General features: G+C 42.0%; 4 protein-coding genes across 4 annotated transcripts; 1 reads left to right on the top strand and 3 right to left on the bottom strand.

Moving 5' to 3' along the window:
- Window positions 1–7,696: 7,696 nt before the first annotated feature.
- Window positions 7,697–8,425, bottom strand: LOC112436222 (histone H2A-like). The gene has a single exon (XM_076875820.1). The coding sequence runs from the start codon at window positions 8,361–8,363 to the stop codon at window positions 7,977–7,979; it is 387 nt and encodes a 128-aa protein (XP_076731935.1). The 5' UTR covers window positions 8,364–8,425; the 3' UTR covers window positions 7,697–7,976.
- A 231-nt stretch (window positions 8,426–8,656) lies between these two features.
- LOC112436224 (histone H3) lies at window positions 8,657–9,154 on the top strand. The gene has a single exon (XM_024805589.2). It carries the CDS (start codon window positions 8,707–8,709, stop codon window positions 9,115–9,117), a length of 411 nt encoding a protein of 136 aa, XP_024661357.1. The 5' UTR covers window positions 8,657–8,706; the 3' UTR covers window positions 9,118–9,154.
- Window positions 9,155–16,254: 7,100 nt separating this feature from the next.
- Window positions 16,255–16,827, bottom strand: LOC101467337 (histone H4). Its single transcript, XM_004566444.4, has one exon. It carries the CDS (start codon window positions 16,772–16,774, stop codon window positions 16,463–16,465), a length of 312 nt encoding a protein of 103 aa, XP_004566501.1. The 5' UTR covers window positions 16,775–16,827; the 3' UTR covers window positions 16,255–16,462.
- A 181-nt stretch (window positions 16,828–17,008) lies between these two features.
- LOC106675210 (histone H2B 1/2) lies at window positions 17,009–18,065 on the bottom strand. Its single transcript, XM_024805586.2, has one exon. It carries the CDS (start codon window positions 18,040–18,042, stop codon window positions 17,668–17,670), a length of 375 nt encoding a protein of 124 aa, XP_024661354.1. The 5' UTR covers window positions 18,043–18,065; the 3' UTR covers window positions 17,009–17,667.
- Between the last annotated feature and the right edge of the window lie 2,304 nt (window positions 18,066–20,369).

Genomic DNA, 20,369 nt, shown 5'->3' with positions numbered 1-20,369 from the left:
CCTCGGGTCTCTCCTCCTCCTGCCTCCCCTTCCCTCATCCACCTGCTGGCCTCTGTGGAAGCTCCGCCATAGCCACCACCAAACAACTGAGTTATTTTTACACATCGACCTGCATCTGGCCAATCCACCACCTCTCATTGTTCATGCCCTTAATAAAATTGTTCATGCCCAACCTCAATGCTCATCTTACTAATTTAGAATAAATAGGATAACACTAATTATTAGCTTCATAACTATGACTGTAGACACTCATCATGGTTCACTCGCTTGATAATTAAAACTGTTTCTACGCTCATGGAAACGGACAACACGTGGTACATGACACATATGGCAAGATCACAAACCTTGTCAAACACAATAGGAAATCATAACATGAGGAGCGGGACAGGTGGAGTTCTTTGGTGCTGCAGGAACTATCCAGGTACAGAGGGAGGAAAATGTGGAGCTGTTTGCGACATGTTCAGCACTGCTACTGAATTCGGGACATTTTGCAAAGTCACTTACGTCTACGCTTAGGTTTGTGTCTATTGTGAGTACAATAAAACAATGATTACAATACAATGTACTTAGGTTTGCTTAGATGATAGGGGGCAGCTGGAGATCAGAGGAACAGAAAATGATTCGTAAGTGTTGATTTTGTTAGAATGACTTTGTCAACCCCTGTTTTAAGGACAATAGTGGATTTGTGTGCTCGAAGCATTTCATGCGACCTTAAAGCTCTCAAGAAGGACATTGAGTTGCTGAACCCTGACCTCTAACGTGCCAAATCAGTTGGCTTATCTATAAACTTTGGCGTGTTGGGAAGAATTTATTGACTGTGGGGGTCTGCCTGTCGTAAAATGAGTGTTACACAGTTACTAGCCTGGGGAGAGGACAACCCCCCGACACTGAACAATAGAATTAGTGGAAAACTACTGAGAAGGGGGACACAGGCCAGCCCCGGACTCTTCTTAAGCTGGGATATCAAAAGGATCGGTGAGGTCAAGAAGTACACCTCAACATTGTATTTTGAAATAATAGATTTCCCCGCACCCTTAACCCAACAGAACTCAATTTGTTCAAATGTACATGAATCAAATTGGTTATGAAATTAGTAATGAAATAAATACATGGTAAAATAAATAGCTGTCTGGGTTCAGCTTGGAGTAAAATGTGTGTCCCTAAAATCACTGAATATCAATTCAGCTGGCCTAGATTTAGTCAGGTAAGGTTGTTGAGTAAAGCATTTCAAATGGATTATATTGGCTAGGTATCAATAAACTATACATTGTACTTCCAAGGCTTTCAAAAAAATAAAAATACAAGTGAAACATATCTCATATATAGATAATAACATGCATCTATAACCGTAATATTTTCCATCACATTTGTTGTTTTTTAACAGAATATTTTAAAATGTAGGTGATAACTTTTAAAGGTGTATTTCTTGTATGATAGGGTCACATACAATGGCGTGTCCAGCGGGGTGGCCTGGGGGGGCACAGGCCACCCCCCCCAACCAGACTGGCCACCCCAGGTGCCACCCCAAAGGCAAAACAATACAATTCAATCAAATATCAAATGTCAGATTATGTTTTCACGGTGAAGCTCAGATATCCGAGTGTAAGTGAATGCAGCATCTGCTTCTGCGCTATGTGCATCACGTTAGCAAAGGTAGGAGAGCCAAGCAGGAAAGACGGCACTGCAGGAAACAATTTTTCGGTGAAAGAAAATGAGGACAGAATAAATGTCCCGGTAAGTAATATTAAGTTTGTTGAGTTTAGTAAACTTCGGTGAAATTAGAATACCAAGGAAAAATTAACACTTAAAGAATTATTGCAGCCGTCGAATATTTCAGACAGTATGCTACTGAGGGCAGCTAACATAAGAGTTATGCGTTATAAGATATAATCTAAGTCGTAACATTGCTGTATGGAGCTGCAGATTTGGTTTCAGGTTAACATAGCTGGACTGGCCATCGGGCATACCGGGCATGTGCCCGGTGACTTGTTTTTTTATTTTATTTTAACATACTTAACATACTTAAATTATCCCACATCAATCGTCCCTTAATTGCGCATGTTTGTTCTTTTTCAGTGATAATATCTAATACATCCTCTAGTCTAGACATAATTATTTTAGCAAAAATCTTATAATCTACATTCATTATTGTCAGTTGCCTATAATTGTTAATATCTTCTCTATCACCTTTCTTATATAATAAACACATAACTCCTTCATAAAACGATTTACCCATTGTTTCTCTTTCTATTCCTTCATTAAAATACTGAGTTAACAATTCAGACAGTTCTTTACTCACAGTTTTGTAAAATTCAGAGGGGAGTCCATCCAGACCAGGTGTTTTATCGGTACTAAGTTGGTTAATTACTGACTCCACTTCCTCTCTTTTAATTTTTCCAGTCAAAGTTTCATAAATGACAGAATCTAATGGTTCAACCTCACTCAAAAAATTGTTAATAGCGTCGCTGTTTGTAACTATGGATGAAAACATCTCCGAACAATAGTCTCTAATCACTTGTCTTTTCCCCTCTTCTTTAAAAACTGACTTTCCATGTTTATCCTTAATTGAGACAATAAAGTCATTCCGACTTTTCTTTTGATTATTAAAAATCATATAATCACTGTTCCCGTGAAAGTCAGTACGTCGCAACATATTAAATAAAACTTCTCTATTGATTCGATCAATGTCCTCTTTAAGAGACATCATTTGATTTTCCTCCTCCTCTTCCTTCTCCTTCTTATTTCTTAAATATATATATCTACACACATCTTCGTTATATTTTACATTCTTTGCATGATTTAATTCTCTTGCTTTAAATTTAAAAAATTGACACATACGTCGTTTAAGAAGCTCCCAAAGTTCCGAGAAAGAAGTAGTAAAAATCTTAAGATGTAATATTTTCCTAATTTCAGATTTAACTTCGGACACAAGCAACTCGTCTGCTAACAAGGATGTATTCAATTTCCAATAGTTCAAAAATTCATGGGGACAACACGACACTGTTGCTATAACCACCATATGATCAGAAAAGTCTGTTAAAAGAGTGTCATATTTCAGACCTTGAACATTATGTGATATGTAGAATCTATCAATCCTTGTTTTAGTTAACGAATCGAATCTAGTGTAGTGGACGGTATGTGGATGCAAGTGCCTGTATAAATCACGGAGTGCTGCTTCCTTACAGACTTTAACCAACAATTTGCTTTCCCGCAGTTCTCTAAATTCAACCTTGGATATTCTGTCAGTTGCTTCAGTAACAATGTTAAAATCTCCACATAGAATTATATTAAAACCAATCTCTAATAAATACTTCAATTTTTTCAACAATTGTATCTTTTTCGTTCGTTCCGGTGCATTATAAACATTAATAATACGCAACCTTTGCCCGTAATAACAGCAATCAACAAGGAGGAGTCGTCCCGGTATTATGTCTCTTCTTTTGATTATATTCACCGCATCTTTTTTAAAGAAAATACCCACTCCGTCAGAGCTGTCTTCCCCTATCGATATTATTGAATGGGCAGTGTTCCACATTTTATTTAATTCACATACATCTACGTGTGTCTTTAATCTCATCTCTTGAAGGCACAGAATATCATAATCAAGTCTTTTTAAGAAATCAACCTTCCTTTTCCTGCTCTTATCTGATTGGAGACCTCTGACATTAAATGTTATTATTTTGATGTTACTCATAGGTTTACTAAAGGAGAGACCATCTCAGAAATATTACTCACGGAGGACTTGGTCTATTATCCTTCCGCTTATCTCTTCCAGAGCTAGAAGCAGAAACGCTCCTTTTTCTGCTTCCTCTCGTATCCTCGTTGACGAGCTCGTTGAGGGCCGGGTGACTTCCACTAAAGAAGATCTTCCGTTTTACTTTCGTTTCCCCGGGCAGCGAAGCAAGAGCCAGAGATGCCGCCTCTGAGAGAGGGAAGGATCCATGGTCCTCGCTATCTCCGTCGTCCTCAGGTGTCTGCTCGCTGTCAATTTCTTCACCATCCGATGTCTCTATGATTAGGTTACCATCTAGCTCTTCATCACTCTCGTCGCTTTTTTTACTTGACTGAGACAGTGGAGATGGTAACTCATTTTGAACAGGGCTAGACTGGGTATCCTGTTCATCCACTTGTGGATTGTCCAATCCAGGCGAAACTGGGAGTGACAGTGAGGTAGTTGTCGGAGGAAGGTGGGGAGGAGTAGAGGGAGGGGGCTCTCTCACCTGGTCATTCACAGGGGGATCCAAGACTTGGGAAGGGTCCACCAAAGAAGGGAAATCCATGGTGGCAGAAGGTCGAGGTTGTTGGGAAGATTTAAGTATATTCACAAAAGACTTGGGGCATTTAAAGAAAGTGTGTCCTTTCGCACCACAGAGGGAGCACTCACTTTCGTTTTGGCAAATTTTAGCCTTGTGGCCCAGCTCACCACATTTCCAACATTTGACAGTGGGGCATTCTCTCGCTTGGTGGTCTGGACCTTGGCAGATGAAACACCTCACCGATTGGCCCGGATAAATAATCCTGCCATTGTAGGGGCCCAACGAGATGGAATTCGGAATAGAAATTATATGTCCAGCTTCGTCTCTACGCATCCGAACTTTGTATTTTCGGACTCCATACCAGAATCCGAATTTATCCACTGGCTTGACTGGGGGTTGAAGAATCTCGCAATACCTTTTAAGATATAACTCGATATCTTGGTCTGGAATCCTTCCAGTCCAGAACTTAACAACAAGAGTCACTACCTCTACCTGGACAGAAGACTCCACTTGCCAGTCTTTCCATTTCGGATGTGATGCGTTGGAAAGGGAGATCTCTAAGAAGCGACGTAAGGGTGCCTCTTCGGTGAAACACAGCTCAAAATCCCGTTTACTGGGGAGAGCAATGAAGGAGTATATGTCCTGCACATTCAGCCATGATGTTTGCAATATCAGCTCTTCAGCAACATAATCACGGGTCGGGGGGTCCCCGTCTCCGATGTACTTGAGTCTCACCCATAAATTGCTGAAGTTTGAAGCAAACGATAATGGGGCATACGGGGGCATGATTACATAACTAATAACCAATTCCTCCGGTCTTTCCGCGCCCACTCATTTTGACAGGTTCTTTTCTTCGTAGTATCGACACTCAAAGGAAAAAGTTTATAGATAAGCCAACTGATTTGGCACGTTAGAGGTCAGGGTTCAGCAACTCAATGTCCTTCTTGAGAGCTTTAAGGTCGCATGAAATGCTTCGAGCACACAAATCCACTATTGTCCTTAAAACAGGGGTTGACAAAGTCATTCTAACAAAATCAACACTTACGAATCATTTTCTGTTCCTCTGATCTCCAGCTGCCCCCTATCATCTAAGCAAACCTAAGTACATTGTATTGTAATCATTGTTTTATTGTACTCACAATAGACACAAACCTAAGCGTAGACGTAAGTGACTTTGCAAAATGTCCCGAATTCAGTAGCAGTGCTGAACATGTCGCAAACAGCTCCACATTTTCCTCCCTCTGTACCTGGATAGTTCCTGCAGCACCAAAGAACTCCACCTGTCCCGCTCCTCATGTTATGATTTCCTATTGTGTTTGACAAGGTTTGTGATCTTGCCATATGTGTCATGTACCACGTGTTGTCCGTTTCCATGAGCGTAGAAACAGTTTTAATTATCAAGCGAGTGAACCATGATGAGTGTCTACAGTCATAGTTATGAAGCTAATAATTAGTGTTATCCTATTTATTCTAAATTAGTAAGATGAGCATTGAGGTTGGGCATGAACAATTTTATTAAGGGCATGAACAATGAGAGGTGGTGGATTGGCCAGATGCAGGTCGATGTGTAAAAATAACTCAGTTGTTTGGTGGTGGCTATGGCGGAGCTTCCACAGAGGCCAGCAGGTGGATGAGGGAAGGGGAGGCAGGAGGAGGAGAGACCCGAGGCAGCCGCCAGTCCGAGTGTCAGGTGAACTGAACTTCAGGTAAGAAGTTATGACCTGCAGTCTATCTGGGTCAGATATAAACTAAGTTTAGGTGGAGTTTATTTTTGTTGTGCTGACTTTTTACCGTCAGTTGCAATAACTCATACTGCCCGAGCTAGCATGACGGAGTTTCTGTACAGCTGTTCAGTTGCTATGATGTTACTGATAGTGAACTTTATTTTATTCATAAGGTTAGTTAGTTAGTAGAGTTGCCAACGGCTCCTTAAAAATGGAATGGTCCCTCATTCAGAGAAAATATTATGCGTTTGGTATTGAGCTGAGAAGAGACGCAGTTTGTCCCGAACTTTAGCTAGAATGGAAAAAGACAAAGCTGGATTTATTCTGTGTGTTTACGCTGCACAGCTGCCTCTTCTCTCATCTCCCCCCTCCCTCTTCTGTTGCTACTTCAATCATGAAACTGATCAATGATGAGCTGATCAGCTTTTCTCTCTTGTTTGTTTATCGCCCACTTTGTGCCAGAAAGAGGAAACCAGCAGATGTCGCGCTAAACAACAGCAGCACGTTTAAGCTTGATCAGCTGTTGTTAGAATTTATTTAATATTAATTTCCAGTATCAGCTGATGTTTGCTGGAGCCACAGCTGTAAAGCTGCTGGTCATGATGTCGGTTTGGATATGTGGTGAGAGGGAAACATGAAGATGAAACCAGGAGATGTCCTTACTGAATCATCAGAGCTGTGATGGAGAAACAGGTTTACCTTTTAGGTGACATGAATGAGTTGAAGGGAAGTTATGAGCTGTTTCTGAGAGACAAATAACACCAGGATCCTTTTTTAGGTAGCTGACAGCTGGTAACTGTGCAGGTGCGGATCTAGCAAAGTTATGCCAGGGGGCCAGGTAGGGAATTAACAGGGAGAGGGGGGCACAAAGAAATACTTTTCTTTCTTATTCTCATTTAAAATATCTCGCTTTTATTAAATAATTATCTAAATCTTACAACCAAAGTTTTTATCTGATGTCAAATGTATAGAAATCATACATATACCAACAAGACAGTGTACATCACTGTCACAACAGCGTTTGTTTTCATTCAAAGGCTTTATGGCTTTAATACCTGGTGGGCCGGTCTGTAGTCAAAATGCCCGATTTTCTGTCCCAGTCCAGCCCTGCAGGTTAATACTGGCAGTGTCACCATGCCAGCTGACTGTATTTCATCGTCAGCCAGTGTTGTTCTTTATCAATATTACCAAAGTTTACCATAAGGCAGCATAGAAAGTATTTACTTGCTTTCAGGTTTTATTCAAATGTTAGTCTTTTCAGTTGTTTCCCCACTTTTTTCCTGTTTCAAAATCAAACACCAGTTTGTGAGAAGATTATCTTCTTTTTTTTTTCTTTTTCTTTTTTTTTTTTAAATAGGCAGATAAAGTTTTACATTGGAACTGGCTAATTTGTCAATTTTTTGTTACAAATGTTCATATTTTAATATTCAAAAATGTTTTTGCCCAAAACATATGTGCACTACATGTCAGTAAAAATACTATGCAAATATTGCTGTCCTTGACTGCTGAGTAAACACTGACAAAGCACTGATTGTATCTCTTGTACTTTATCCGAGGTGTCCTCGGGAGACATCACCCGTTTCCTTCCCTCACTGGGGATGTAGGGTCTGTCTGCCGGTAGCCCAGCTGCACCCTGCAGCAGCGCTTAACAGCTGATCCCTAATGTAAATGAGGTTGAACAAGGCATGAGCCTTAACCACACAGCAGGAGAGACTGAGAGCTTTTGACTTTTTTTAATTTTGACTTTATACTAAGACCCTCTATTCTTGTGAATAAAACAAACACTGCTTAAGCACTCATGATAGTATATTTTGAAGGTGGATTTCAGTCCCTGACCATGTAAGGTGATATGAATGAACGTACATTTCAAAATAAATCAAGATGCATAATCTACATATCCCAGTTACAGACAGTAACAGCAAGAAGGAGGTTTGCTCAGATAGGTGTGTGTGGCTCTTAAAAGAGCCGTTTTTTGGTGAAGCTGAACGCTTTGCATTTACTTGGCCTTGGCGGGCTTCTCGGTCTTCTTGGGCAGCAGCACAGCCTGGATGTTGGGCAGCACACCACCTTGAGCGATGGTGACTCCCCCCAGGAGTTTGTTGAGCTCCTCGTCGTTGCGCACAGCCAGCTGCAGGTGACGTGGGATGATACGAGTCTTCTTGTTGTCGCGGGCCGCGTTGCCAGCCAGCTCCAAGATCTCAGCGGTCAGGTACTCGAGCACAGCTGCCAGGTAAACGGGGGCGCCAGCTCCCACACGCTCCGCATAGTTGCCTTTGCGCAGCAGTCTGTGGACACGACCCACGGGGAACTGAAGCCCGGCACGGGATGAGCGAGTCTTGGCCTTAGCTCTGGCTTTGCCTCCAGTCTTTCCGCGTCCACTCATTTTGACAGGTTCTTCTCTTCGTAGTATCAACACTCAAAAGAAATGTGGCCTGATCGGCTCAAAGCCTCGCTTATATTTCCGCAGAGCGCGCGCAGCTTCGTCACGCACCAATCGCAGAGAGGCTTGCGGCAGCGCGCAATTACAATGCACTTTTCTCCAATGAGAAGCACACACCGAGGCGGGGCGGTGCTCCTCTGAACGGTGCTGAGCACCACGTGGAGCCCCTCACCAATCATGAGCCGGGGAGGCACCGCGTCACAGACACACACAGTTTAAGAGCAGCGAGTCTCCTCTGTTTGCTACAAAATCTGCCCTTAACACAGGAAAAGAAAAGTGAGAAACAATGGCAAGAACCAAGCAGACCGCTCGCAAGTCTACTGGCGGCAAAGCCCCCAGGAAGCAGCTCGCCACTAAGGCTGCCCGTAAGAGCGCCCCGGCCACCGGAGGCGTCAAGAAGCCTCACCGTTACAGGCCCGGTACCGTGGCTCTGCGCGAGATCCGCCGTTACCAGAAATCCACCGAGCTGCTCATCCGCAAGCTGCCCTTCCAGCGCCTGGTCCGCGAGATCGCTCAGGACTTCAAGACCGACCTGCGCTTCCAGAGCTCTGCCGTTATGGCTCTGCAAGAGGCCAGTGAGGCTTACCTGGTCGGTCTCTTCGAGGACACAAACCTGTGCGCCATCCACGCCAAGCGGGTCACCATCATGCCCAAAGACATCCAGCTGGCTCGCCGCATCCGCGGAGAGAGAGCTTAAGCTACTCGCTCACCTACAAACAACGGCTCTTTTCAGAGCCACCTCCCTCCCACCAAGAGCTCGCTCCTTTCTTACTATTACATCAATATTATAGTCACACTTTAATCTTCATGCTCTTTCTATACCAGAAACTACAGTCGGCATGAACGTGGAAATCACTGACTTCAGTTACAAAAATGCTTCATTAATTTTTAGCATGAATTGTTCTATCCTTAAATGTCTCCCTCCTTTACTTATTTACTTTTTTTTTATTTTTTTTTTATAAATACTATGGACATGCCAGTAAGCCTAACATGTTAACATTAGTGTACAGAGGCTGTTAAATTTATGTCTAATGTTAAAATGTTGGTGACACAATTTCATCCTAATGGTACTGACATAGTCATAGGGTTAATTTTTGAGACAAAATATCATGAGGTCGTCATGCTTCTGCAAATATTCCACCTTGTAGTGCAGTTTGCACAAACTGTTTTAAAAATGCACTCACCCTACAAACATTACTGATGAGTCAAGATCTACACAAAGTGACAGAAACACTGAAGCAGCTACCCATTTTATTCTTATTGTCATGTATGTCCTATTTGTCAGGTGATAGAAGAACCAACAGAGAGTAATGGTGATACAAGATCACAGGTGAAATTGGAGGATGACTTGGTGGTTCATTACTGTTTTTGAAGCACATGTGTGACTGCATGTATTTGGAATGTCTCCCTGTTATTTATTAGGTGACAGAGGCAGCTCTGCCATGTTGTAGCTCGGACTGAGGTGAAGAGGCGAGGTCACGGGTGACTGACTGATGATTTGGTGCTATAGATTAACTAGTATTTATTATCGTGACAATTGTCAGGCTGCTTTTAGTCATCCCAGTATCCTCGGCTGAGGCTGAAAGAAGCTTCAGTGCTCTCACAAGACTAAAAACGAGATCAACAATGACTCAAATGAGATTAAACAATGCTACTGTAGGCCATGTTCACCAGGAGAGACTGGACAGTATATAAAACCAATATGCCAGCAGTTTATCTCAGTTAACGAGAGGAGCAGGCATGTGTTTGGCTCCTTCACATAGTGGACATTGAGTTGTTGTGTGGGGCACCAGTAATCCATGTCTGTTGCTGTAACAGGAGTTCATGTTTAGAATAAAAAAATCCCAGCTCACTTATTTGATAGGGGCAATAGTGTGCATAAAATGTTGCACAATGTTGCTGAGAGATCTTTTACTTTGTGGTAATCTTAGATGAGTAGTTTTATGGACAAAAACCACCAGGTCATTCAGTGTTCCCTTAGTGCTAATGTATAAGAGATGTTGGTGTATTATAACTGAAGTAATGTTGTTAAGTCCTTAAAGTCATATTCTTTTATTGTCATCACTGTATTTGAAGCTAATTTTATTTTGTATGATACCTGATTTACTATGATGGAATATGGCTGAAGTAAACTAAAGTCTACAATTCTTAGTCATTTGTTTAATAGTAATTTGACATTATATAATTCACATATAAAACTATGAATTGTACTTTTAAATGGTTTAAAATCATGTAGAACAGCATATGTAGGCAAGTATATTTCTCCTCTTTTTATCAAGAAGCAAAGACAAAAGCAGGGCAGTGTTCGGTGGTTGAATCATCCGTCCCCCACCAATGCCAAAACCAAATCTATGCTCTTGCCAGAATCGTCCCCCGCCACCTGCAGCTGGCCGTTCGCAACGATGAAGAGCTGAACAAGCTGCTGGGCTGAGTGACGATCGCTCAGGGTGGTGTGCTGCCCAACATGCAGGCCAAGAAGACTGAGAAAGGGACAACAACTTCACATTAGAAAGGTAGCCAGTCTTTAAGTGATGACGTGACGAATCCTGCTTCCGGGCCTAAAGTAGTCTGTGTTCAATATGGCTTTTGTGTTGTTAACATGTTTAATGTTATGTATTTTCTTCTATTTAATCTCAAAAAGCTCCTAAAAACAGTCAGTGATCACTGTTGGCCTTCCTCGGCTTTTATTACTGCCAATCATTTTAAAGCTCAATTTTTAAACCCTTATGATGTAACTACAGCCCAGCCCATGCAGCAGTATATGAATGACTGACCTCGTATTGTGGATGAATTATCTCAGTTGTTGTATATATATATATATATATATATATATATATATATATATATATATATATATATATATACATACATGTGATCTTACGTAAATTCAGTAAGATCATAATTCACGTCGGCAGTAATGACACCCGGTTACGCCAATCGGAGGTCACTAAAATCAATATTGAATCGGTGTGCAACTTTGCCAAAACAATGTCGGACTCTGTCGTTTTCTCTGGTCCCCTCCCCAATCAGACCAGGAGTGACATGTTTAGCCGCATGTTCTCCTTAAATTGCTGGCTGTCTGAGTGGTGTCCCAGAAACGATGTGGGCTTCATAGATAATTGGCAAACCTTCTGGAGGAAACCTGGTCTTGTTAGGAGAGACGGCATCCATCCCACTTTGGATGGAGCAGCTCTCATTTCTAGAAATATGGACAAATTTATTAAACCCCCCAAAATATGACTATCCAGAGTTGGGACCAGGAAGCAGAGTTGCAGTCTTACACGCCCCTCTGCAGCTTCTCTCCTCCTGCTACCCCCCCCCCCCCCCCCCCCCCCCAAAAAAAAACAAAACAAAACATCTCCATAGAGACTGTGTCGGCTCCCAAACAGACAAAAAACAAACTAAAAACCAGCAACAAACAACTTAAACATAAACAATTACAAAGAAAGAACAATAAAGTATCCACATCTGAACCAAAGAGTAAAACAGTGAAATGTGGATTATTAAATATTAGGTCTCTCTCCTCCAAGTCTCTGTTAGTACATGACTTAATAATTGATCAACAAATTGATTTACTCTACCTTACAGAAACCTGGTTGCAGCAGGATGATTATGTTAGTTTAAATGAATCAACACCCCCGAGTCATTCTAACTACCAGAAATCTCGAAGCACAAGCCGAGGGGGCGGTGTGGCAGCAATTTTTCACACCAGCCTATCAATTAATGAAAGACCAAGACAGACTTTTAATTCATTTGAAAGCCTGATGCTTAGCCTCGTCCACCCCAGCTGTAAAACTCAGAAACCAGTCTTACTTGTTATCATCTATCGTCCACCTGGGCCTTACACAGAGTTTCTGTCTGATTTCTCAGACTTTATATCTAATTTAGTTCTGAGCTCAGATAAAATAATTATTGTGGGTGATTTTAACATCCATGTAGATGCTAAAAATGACAGCCTCAACATGGCATTTAATCTGTTATTAGACTCAATTGGTTTCTCTCAAAATGTAAAAGAACCCACCCACCACTTTAATCACACTCTAGATCTTGTTTTAACATATGGCATAGAAACTGAACATTTAACAGTGTTTCCTGAAAACCCTCTCCTGTCTGATCATTTCCTGATAACATTTACATTTACAATAATTGATTACACAGCGGTGGAGAGTAGACTTTATCAAAGTAGATGTCTTTCTGAAAGCGCTGTAACTAAGTTTAAGAATATAATCCACCCACTGTTATCATCTTCAATGCCCTGTACCAACATAGAGCAGAGCAGCTATCTGAACACTACCCCAACAGAGGTCGATTATCTTGTTAATAATTTCACCTCCTCACTACGTACGACTCTGGATACTGTAGCTCCTGTGAAAACTAAGGTCTCTAATCAGAAGTACCTGACTCCGTGGTATAATTCTCAAACACGTACCCTAAAGCAGATGACTCGTAATCTGGAGAGGAAATGGCGTGTCACAAATTTAGAGGATCATCATTTAGCCTGGAGAAATAGTTTGCTGCTTTATAAGAAAGCCCTCCGCAAAGCCAGAACATCTTACTATTCATCACTGATTGAAGAAAATAAGAACAACCCCAGATTTCTCTTCAGCACTGTAGCCAGGCTGACAAAAAGTCAGAGCTCTTTTGAGCCAACAATCCCTTTAACGTTAACTAGTAATGACTTCATGAACTTCTTCACAAATAAAATCTTTATCATTAGAGAAAAAATTACCAGTAATCATCCCACAGATGTAATATTATCTACAGCTACTCTTAGTACCATTGATGTTAAGTTAGACTCTTTTTCTCTAATTGATCTTTCTGAGTTAACTTCAATAATTACTTCCTCCAAACCATCAACGTGTCTTTTAGACCCCATTCCTACAAAACTGCTCAAAGAAGTCCTGCCATTAATTAATTCTTCGATCTTAAATATAATCAACCTATCTCTAATGATCGGCTATGTACCACAGGCCTTCAAGCTAGCTGTAGTTAAACCTTTACTCAAAAAGCCATCTCTAGACCCAGCAGTCTTAGCTAATTATAGGCCAATCTCCAACCTTCCTTTCATATCAAAAATCCTTGAAAGAGTAGTTGTCAAACAGCTAACAGATCATCTGCAGAGGAATGGTTTATTTGAAGCGTTTCAGTCAGGTTTCAGAGCTCATCACAGCACAGAAACAGCTTTAGTGAAGGTTACAAATGATCTTCTTATGGCCTCTGACAGTGGACTCATCTCTGTGCTTGTCCTGCTAGACCTTAGTGCAGCATTCGATACTGTCGACCATAATATCCTATTAGAGCGATTAGAACATGCTGCAGGTATTACAGGTACTGCGCTGCAGTGGTTTGTATCATATCTATCTAATAGACTCCAATTTGTTCATGTAAATGGAGAGTCCTCTTCACACACTGAGGTTAATTATGGAGTTCCACAGGGTTCAGTGCTAGGACCAATTCTGTTTACATTATACATGCTTCCCTTAGGCAGTATCATTAGAAGACATAGCATACATTTTCACTGCTATGCAGATGACACCCAGCTCTATCTGTCCATGAAGCCAGATAACGCACACCAATTAGTTAAACTGCAGGAATGTCTTACAGACATAAAGACCTGGATGGCCGCTAACTTTCTGCTTCTTAATTCAGATAAAACTGAGGTTATTGTACTTGGCCCTGAAAAGCCTAGAAATATGGTATCTAACCAGATTCTTACCCTGGATGGCATTACCTTGGCCTCCAGTAACGCTGTGAGGAACCTTGGAGTCATTTTTGACCAGGACATGTCCTTCAATGCACATATTAAACAAATATGTAAGACTGCGTTCTTCCATTTGCGCAGCATCTCTAAAATTAGAAATATCCTGTCTCAGAGTGACGCTGAAAAACTAGTTCATGCATTTATTACTTCCAGGCTGGACTACTGTAATTCATTATTATCAGGATGTCCAAAAAACTCACTGAAAAGCCTTCAGCTAATCCAAAATGCTGCAGCAAGAGTACTGACAGGGACTAGAAAGAGAGAGCATATTTCTCCTGTTTTGGCTTCCCTTCATTGGCTTCCTGTTAAATCCAGAATTGAATTCAAAATCCTGCTCCTAACATACAAGGTCTTAAATAATCAGGCCCCATCTTATCTTAATGACCTTGTAGTACCATATCACCCTATTAGAGCACTTCGCTCTCGCTCTGCAGGCCTACTTGTTGTTCCTAGAGTATTTAAAAGTAGAATGGGAGGGAGAGCCTTCAGTTTTCAGGCCCCTCTTCTGTGGAACCAGCTTCCAGTTTGGATTCAGGAGACAGACACTATCTCTACTTTCAAGATTAGGCTTAAAACTTTCCTTTTTGCTAAAGCATATAGTTAGGGCTGGACCAGGTGACCCTGAATCCTCCCTTAGTTATGCTGCAATAGACATAGGCTGCCGGGGGATTCCCATGATGCATTGAGTTTTTCCTTTCCAGTCACCTTTCTCGCTCACTATGTATTAACAGACCTCTCTGCATTGAATCATATCTGTTATTAACCTCTGTCTCTCTTCCACAGCATGTCTTTTATCCTGTCTTCCTTCTCTCACCCCAACCGGTCGCAGCAGGTGGCCGCCCCTCCCTGAGCCTGGTTCTGCCGGAGGTTTCTTCCTGTTAAAAGGGAGTTTTTCCTTCCCACTGTTGCCAAAGTGCTTGCTCATAGGGGGTCATATGATTGTTGGGTTTTTCCTCTGTATCTATGAAGCGCCTTGAGGCGACTTATGTTGTGATTTGGCGCTATATAAATAAAATTGAATTGAATTGAATATACATGCATATACATATATATATACATATACATATATAAAACACCCAGCACGCCCCTGCGGGCGGTTTATCCTCCAAGCTCGGGTCCTCTACCAGAGGCCTGGGAGCTTGAGGGTCCTGCGCAGTATCTCAGCTGTTCCCAGGACTGCGCTCTTCTGGACAGAGATCTCCGATGTTATTCCCGGGATCTGCTGGAGCCACTCGCCTAGCTTGGGAGTCACCGCACCTAGTGCTCCGATTACCACGGGGACCACTGTTACCTTCACCCTCCACATCCTCTCGAGCTCTTCTCTGAGCCCTTGGTATTTCTCCAGCTTCTCGTGTTCCTTCTTCCTGATATTGCTGTCATTCGGAACCGCTACATCGATCACTACGGCCGTCTTCTTCTGTTTATCTACCACCACCACTATGTCCGGTTGGTTAGCCACCACCATTTTGTCCGTCTGTATCTGGAAGTCCCACAGGATCTTAGCTCGGTCATTCTGCACCACCCTTGGGGGCATCTCCCATTTTGACCTCGGGACTTCCGGGTTATACTCGGCACAGATGTTCCTGTACACTATGCCGGCCACTTGGTTATGGCGCTCCATGTATGCCTTGCCTGCTAGCAATCTTGCACCCTGCTGTTATGTGCTGGATTGTCTCTGGGACATCTTTATACAGCCTGCACCTGGGGTCTTGCCTGGTGTGATAGACCCCAGCCTCTATGGATCTTGTGCTCAGATATATACACATACACACACACGCTTTCAATTGTGTAATTTAAGTGATCTAGGTGGCTCTGTTTTTGAAGTTCAGTTAACACTAGAAATTTGTTTTGGAGTTTGTACATGTTTTGTCTCTAGGAGCCACCGCATATATTTATATACAAAAATAAATAGAACCACTTTTTTACGTTAGTAATTCCTTTTGTGCATAGTTTTATATTATTGCTAATAATAAATTACAGCAACAAAATAACCCGAAGAGCCGGGTCTCTAACAAGAGCCAGAAATCCCATCACTAATGCTCGCACGTCAACATGGGCGGGTATCTCCCTCAAGTGCACCAGTGCAGTCCACCATCATGCAGTACAGTATTTCCTACCTGACAATTCTCATCACCTAATGGCGTATAAGATATTCAGAGTGCAAAAGAAAACACAAAAAGGCAGTAAAAAGTGACAAAAACCAAAAGATCGCAGAACAACGCTCTTAAAGGGAAGTGTGTGGCTCTTAAAAGAGCCGTTTGATGGATTAGGGCGACTGAGTTTAACCGCCAAAGCCGTACAGAGTGCGGCCCTGCCTCTTCAGAGCATACACCACATCCATGGCGGTCACAGTCTTCCTCTTAGCGTGCTCCGTGTAGGTAACAGCATCACGGATGACGTTCTCCAAAAACACCTTCAGCACTCCGCGGGTCTCCTCGTAGATCAGACCGGAAATACGCTTCACTCCGCCACGGCGAGCCAGACGACGGATCGCGGGTTTGGTGATACCCTGGATGTTATCACGGAGCACCTTACGGTGACGCTTGGCGCCTCCTTTCCCGAGTCCTTTGCCACCTTTGCCTCTTCCACTCATGGTTATAATTTCTTCTCTGAACGAGCAAAGTCGAATGAAGTTAAACTCCACGGAGCCGTGTTATTATGTGTGCTCGGCGGACGTAAGAGAAAACAGACGGTGTGACGGCGACTCGAAGCTCAGCGGCTCCGCCCACTCTTCTATTTTCTAAATGTGGAAATGTGGTCTTTTGTTAAATGACAAATTAAGTCTAACCGAAGGGAGACTCACACCAAATCACACACAATGTCTGAGTGGAGTTCACATTTTTATTTCAAACTAAACCCAAGTGTCCGTATTTGTAACAAAAACCACACACCCTCTTAACGTTTCACCCAGAGTCTAGCATAAGTGTTGAACTACATTAAAACGATTAACACATGTATAGATCACACACACACACACACACACGGAGGATGTCACTGTAGTTTGAAATGTGAAACTGAAACGAATCGCGTTTATTTATTGTATTTGTAATCCTGTCCAGGATTTTACGATCAGAATTGTGATTTGAAGCCAAACATTTGCCTCACCAGGATGAGCTCAATAAGCTCTTGTTCACATGTCATTATTTCTGAGAAACCCACAAGTGTATTTATTCAGTGCTTTTCGCAGACAAGGGACCACAAAACTGGACCCCCCCCCCCCCAAAAAAACAAAACTACAAAACCAAATAGTAATAATGCTAAATGATATAGTGATGGCGTTAGGACTGTTCTGGTCAGGTGGTCCATCATTAAGTCCTTGAAATCTCTCTTCTTTTTTTATTCGAAGCATACAAGAGTAACACAAGCTGTAATTTATGTTTCACCATCATGACAGCTACAAATTAAATAAAGTCAGGACATGTACGCTTTAGAAGAGATGTGTGGCTCTGAAAAGAGCCGTTGTTCGGGATTAAGTAAAGATGCAGTTTACTTGGAGCTCGTGTACTTGGTGACGGCCTTTGTGCCCTCAGACACTGCGTGCTTGGCCAGCTCACCGGGGAGAAGCAGGCGAACTGCGGTCTGGATCTCCCTGGAGGTGATGGTGGAGCGCTTGTTGTAGTGGGCCAGGCGGGAGGCTTCAGCGGCGATACGCTCGAAGATGTCATTGACGAACGAATTCATGATGCTCATGGCCTTAGACGAGATGCCGGTGTCGGGGTGGACCTGCTTCAGCACCTTGTACACGTAGATGGCGTAGCTCTCCTTCCTGGTCTTTCTCTTCTTCTTGCCGCCCTTGCCGGCGGTCTTGGTCACGGCTTTCTTGGAGCCCTTTTTGGGCGCTGACTTGGCGGGTTCAGGCATTTTCTTACTTCACTTCCTCACAGCGGAGAATGTGCTCGTCAGCTGAGAGTGGCTCTTTTATTTCCGCTGTATGCAAATAAGGCTGTGCTGTTCCTCGCCTGTCATTGGCCGAGCTGTTGCTCAGGTTTACACAAAGGCACACAGTCAACAGTGAAAAAAAGCACTTGAAATCTTCCACGAATCTCATTATTTACATATGAATTAGAGAACATCACCTTAGTTTTTACTATTTTATGGCATTTTACGGATGCAATGTTTCCCCTCATAACGTCAAAGTTACAGGATATATTGTCCTGAAATTCTCAGGGCTTAAAACCCTTCAGGGTTCATTTTTACAAGTATCCTGTTTTATTGAGCTTTGTAAGAGGAAGTGAGTGTGTCGGTGATATTCAGTTAACAAACAGTCAGGTGAATAATCAACACTTAGACACTTGTGTAGGTTAACGTGCTGCACGGGTGAAAAGCTCAGAGCAAATCACACCGAACTGCAGTATTCGTTTATTTTTATAGGTTACATTGTCAATATGCAAATATAATAACATTTCCTGTTACGCAGGTCCTGATGCTGTCTGTGTGTGTAAGCTGTGTGTGTGTGTCACAAAGTATGTGTGTTGCAAGTCAATTTCTAAGAATAATATAATGCAAGTCAACTTCTGCGGATATGCATTTCTGTGCTGGTCTCTTGCGGTAAATCCCAGTGTCACAGGGTCAGCTTCCTGTTTCTACAGAAAACTGTGTCTGGTGAAATATGTGTAACATAACTTTTGAACCATAAGCAAATAAAACAATAAAAACTCCCTAACAGAGTGTGTTAAAGGGCCTCTTATAATCCTAACTCTGATAAAACTCAGGGTGCTTTGTGATGAGATGCTGCTTTAGCTTTGCTGGCTTCATTTATTTTATTTTTTTACTTCTTGAAGACACAAACACACTTTGGTCTGCCATTGTCATTCTCGATAAAGCCAAATACAAATTAATTATTGTGATACTTTAGCTAGTTTGGCTTTTGCATTACTCGATGAAGTAGATGGACTTAAATATTTGTCCATTGCGCTAATTAACTCAACCCCGGATGATGCACATGTATCTAGGTGCCACCATAGGTTTTTTGCTTATACCCAATCTGTGGATTGGGAACACCAGTTTGAGAGCCTCTGCTACAATGAGAGGAAGATAACGCCAGACATTCATTACACGTTAAAAAAAACACAACGTCGCCTAGCCTTACAAAACAACCACTTTAGTGGACCAAAATTCAACATGCAAAAATGACTTATATAAGATGTCTCTCTGACATCACTTTGTGCAGTGAGTAAATTATACTCTCTACCTAATAATCAGAAACACATCTAACTTAAGATAACCTTTATTAGTCCCACACATGGGAAATCTGCAGGAATATTCCCTCATATCCACCCCTATGTTTTCTTTTCTTTAATAAAGGAACAGCTATGAAGAAGTAACTATACAGTCAAATTCAGCTTTAAACTTCGTTGCCAGTAAATTTAAAAACCAACAACTCCAGCTGCAGCTGCCCCTTCCGGGAACCTGGATCTACCAGAGGTTTCTGACTTTTAAAAATTAGTTTTTCCTTTCCACTTTTGTCAAGGGCTTGAATCAAATCAAAGGAGAGCACACCTGTATACCCTATGCTGTACTCAGCATAAGGTATACATTTCAGATATCAGTCTGTCTTTTCCAGCAGGATTTTATGGATCAGACCCAGAATAGGAATTGTAGAAATTCAGTCCAGCTGCAGAGTGGACACTGTGCTAACTTGGAATGCTACTCCTAGTAATGCATCATAAGTCAGCTCCTATTAATAACTAAACCTATCACATGATTGCTGGTATGTATTCAGCAAACAATAATCTTCAGCAGGCTCTTGAATTGCTGCAATTAGAAGATTGCTTAATGTGTCTTGACGACACGAAGGGTAAGAGAGAAAGTCGTCCTCTGAGATCAAAGCAGTGAACACTAGCCCTCTCACCTCAGCGATCAGAGACAGCTGTGATTCTACCGAGAGGGTAGTCAACCAACCAAGTGTGAAGTTACACATGAAGAGTAGAAGTTTATCTTCGAGTGAACAAATTTGCCAGTGACCTTCATGGTTGAATTACTGACATTCACTTGTTGTTCCCCTTGTACCTTATAAAAGTCATTAAGATTACATTACTTATTTAGTCATTTTGAGTACTTCTCTCAGTTTTTATAGGATTTCCATAATCAAAGATCCAATCAAAGATAAAATCTTCCTCAGAGGCAAAATCTTCCAGATACCGTATTTTCACGCACGGTACTAAAATGCGCAGTCTCAGTTATGTGTG

This window comes from Maylandia zebra, linkage group LG17 (genome assembly GCF_041146795.1).
Source record: "Maylandia zebra isolate NMK-2024a linkage group LG17, Mzebra_GT3a, whole genome shotgun sequence".
NCBI lineage: Eukaryota > Metazoa > Chordata > Actinopteri > Cichliformes > Cichlidae > Maylandia > Maylandia zebra.
This window is presented reverse-complemented; position numbering and strand designations above follow the sequence as displayed.

Coding starts and splice junctions, on each gene's coding strand:
- LOC106675210 (XM_024805586.2), bottom strand. CDS start 18,042: ATGCCTGAACCCGCCAAGTCAGCGCCCAAAAAGGGCTCCAAGAAAGCC.
- LOC112436224 (XM_024805589.2), top strand. CDS start 8,707: ATGGCAAGAACCAAGCAGACCGCTCGCAAGTCTACTGGCGGCAAAGCC.
- LOC112436222 (XM_076875820.1), bottom strand. CDS start 8,363: ATGAGTGGACGCGGAAAGACTGGAGGCAAAGCCAGAGCTAAGGCCAAG.
- LOC101467337 (XM_004566444.4), bottom strand. CDS start 16,774: ATGAGTGGAAGAGGCAAAGGTGGCAAAGGACTCGGGAAAGGAGGCGCC.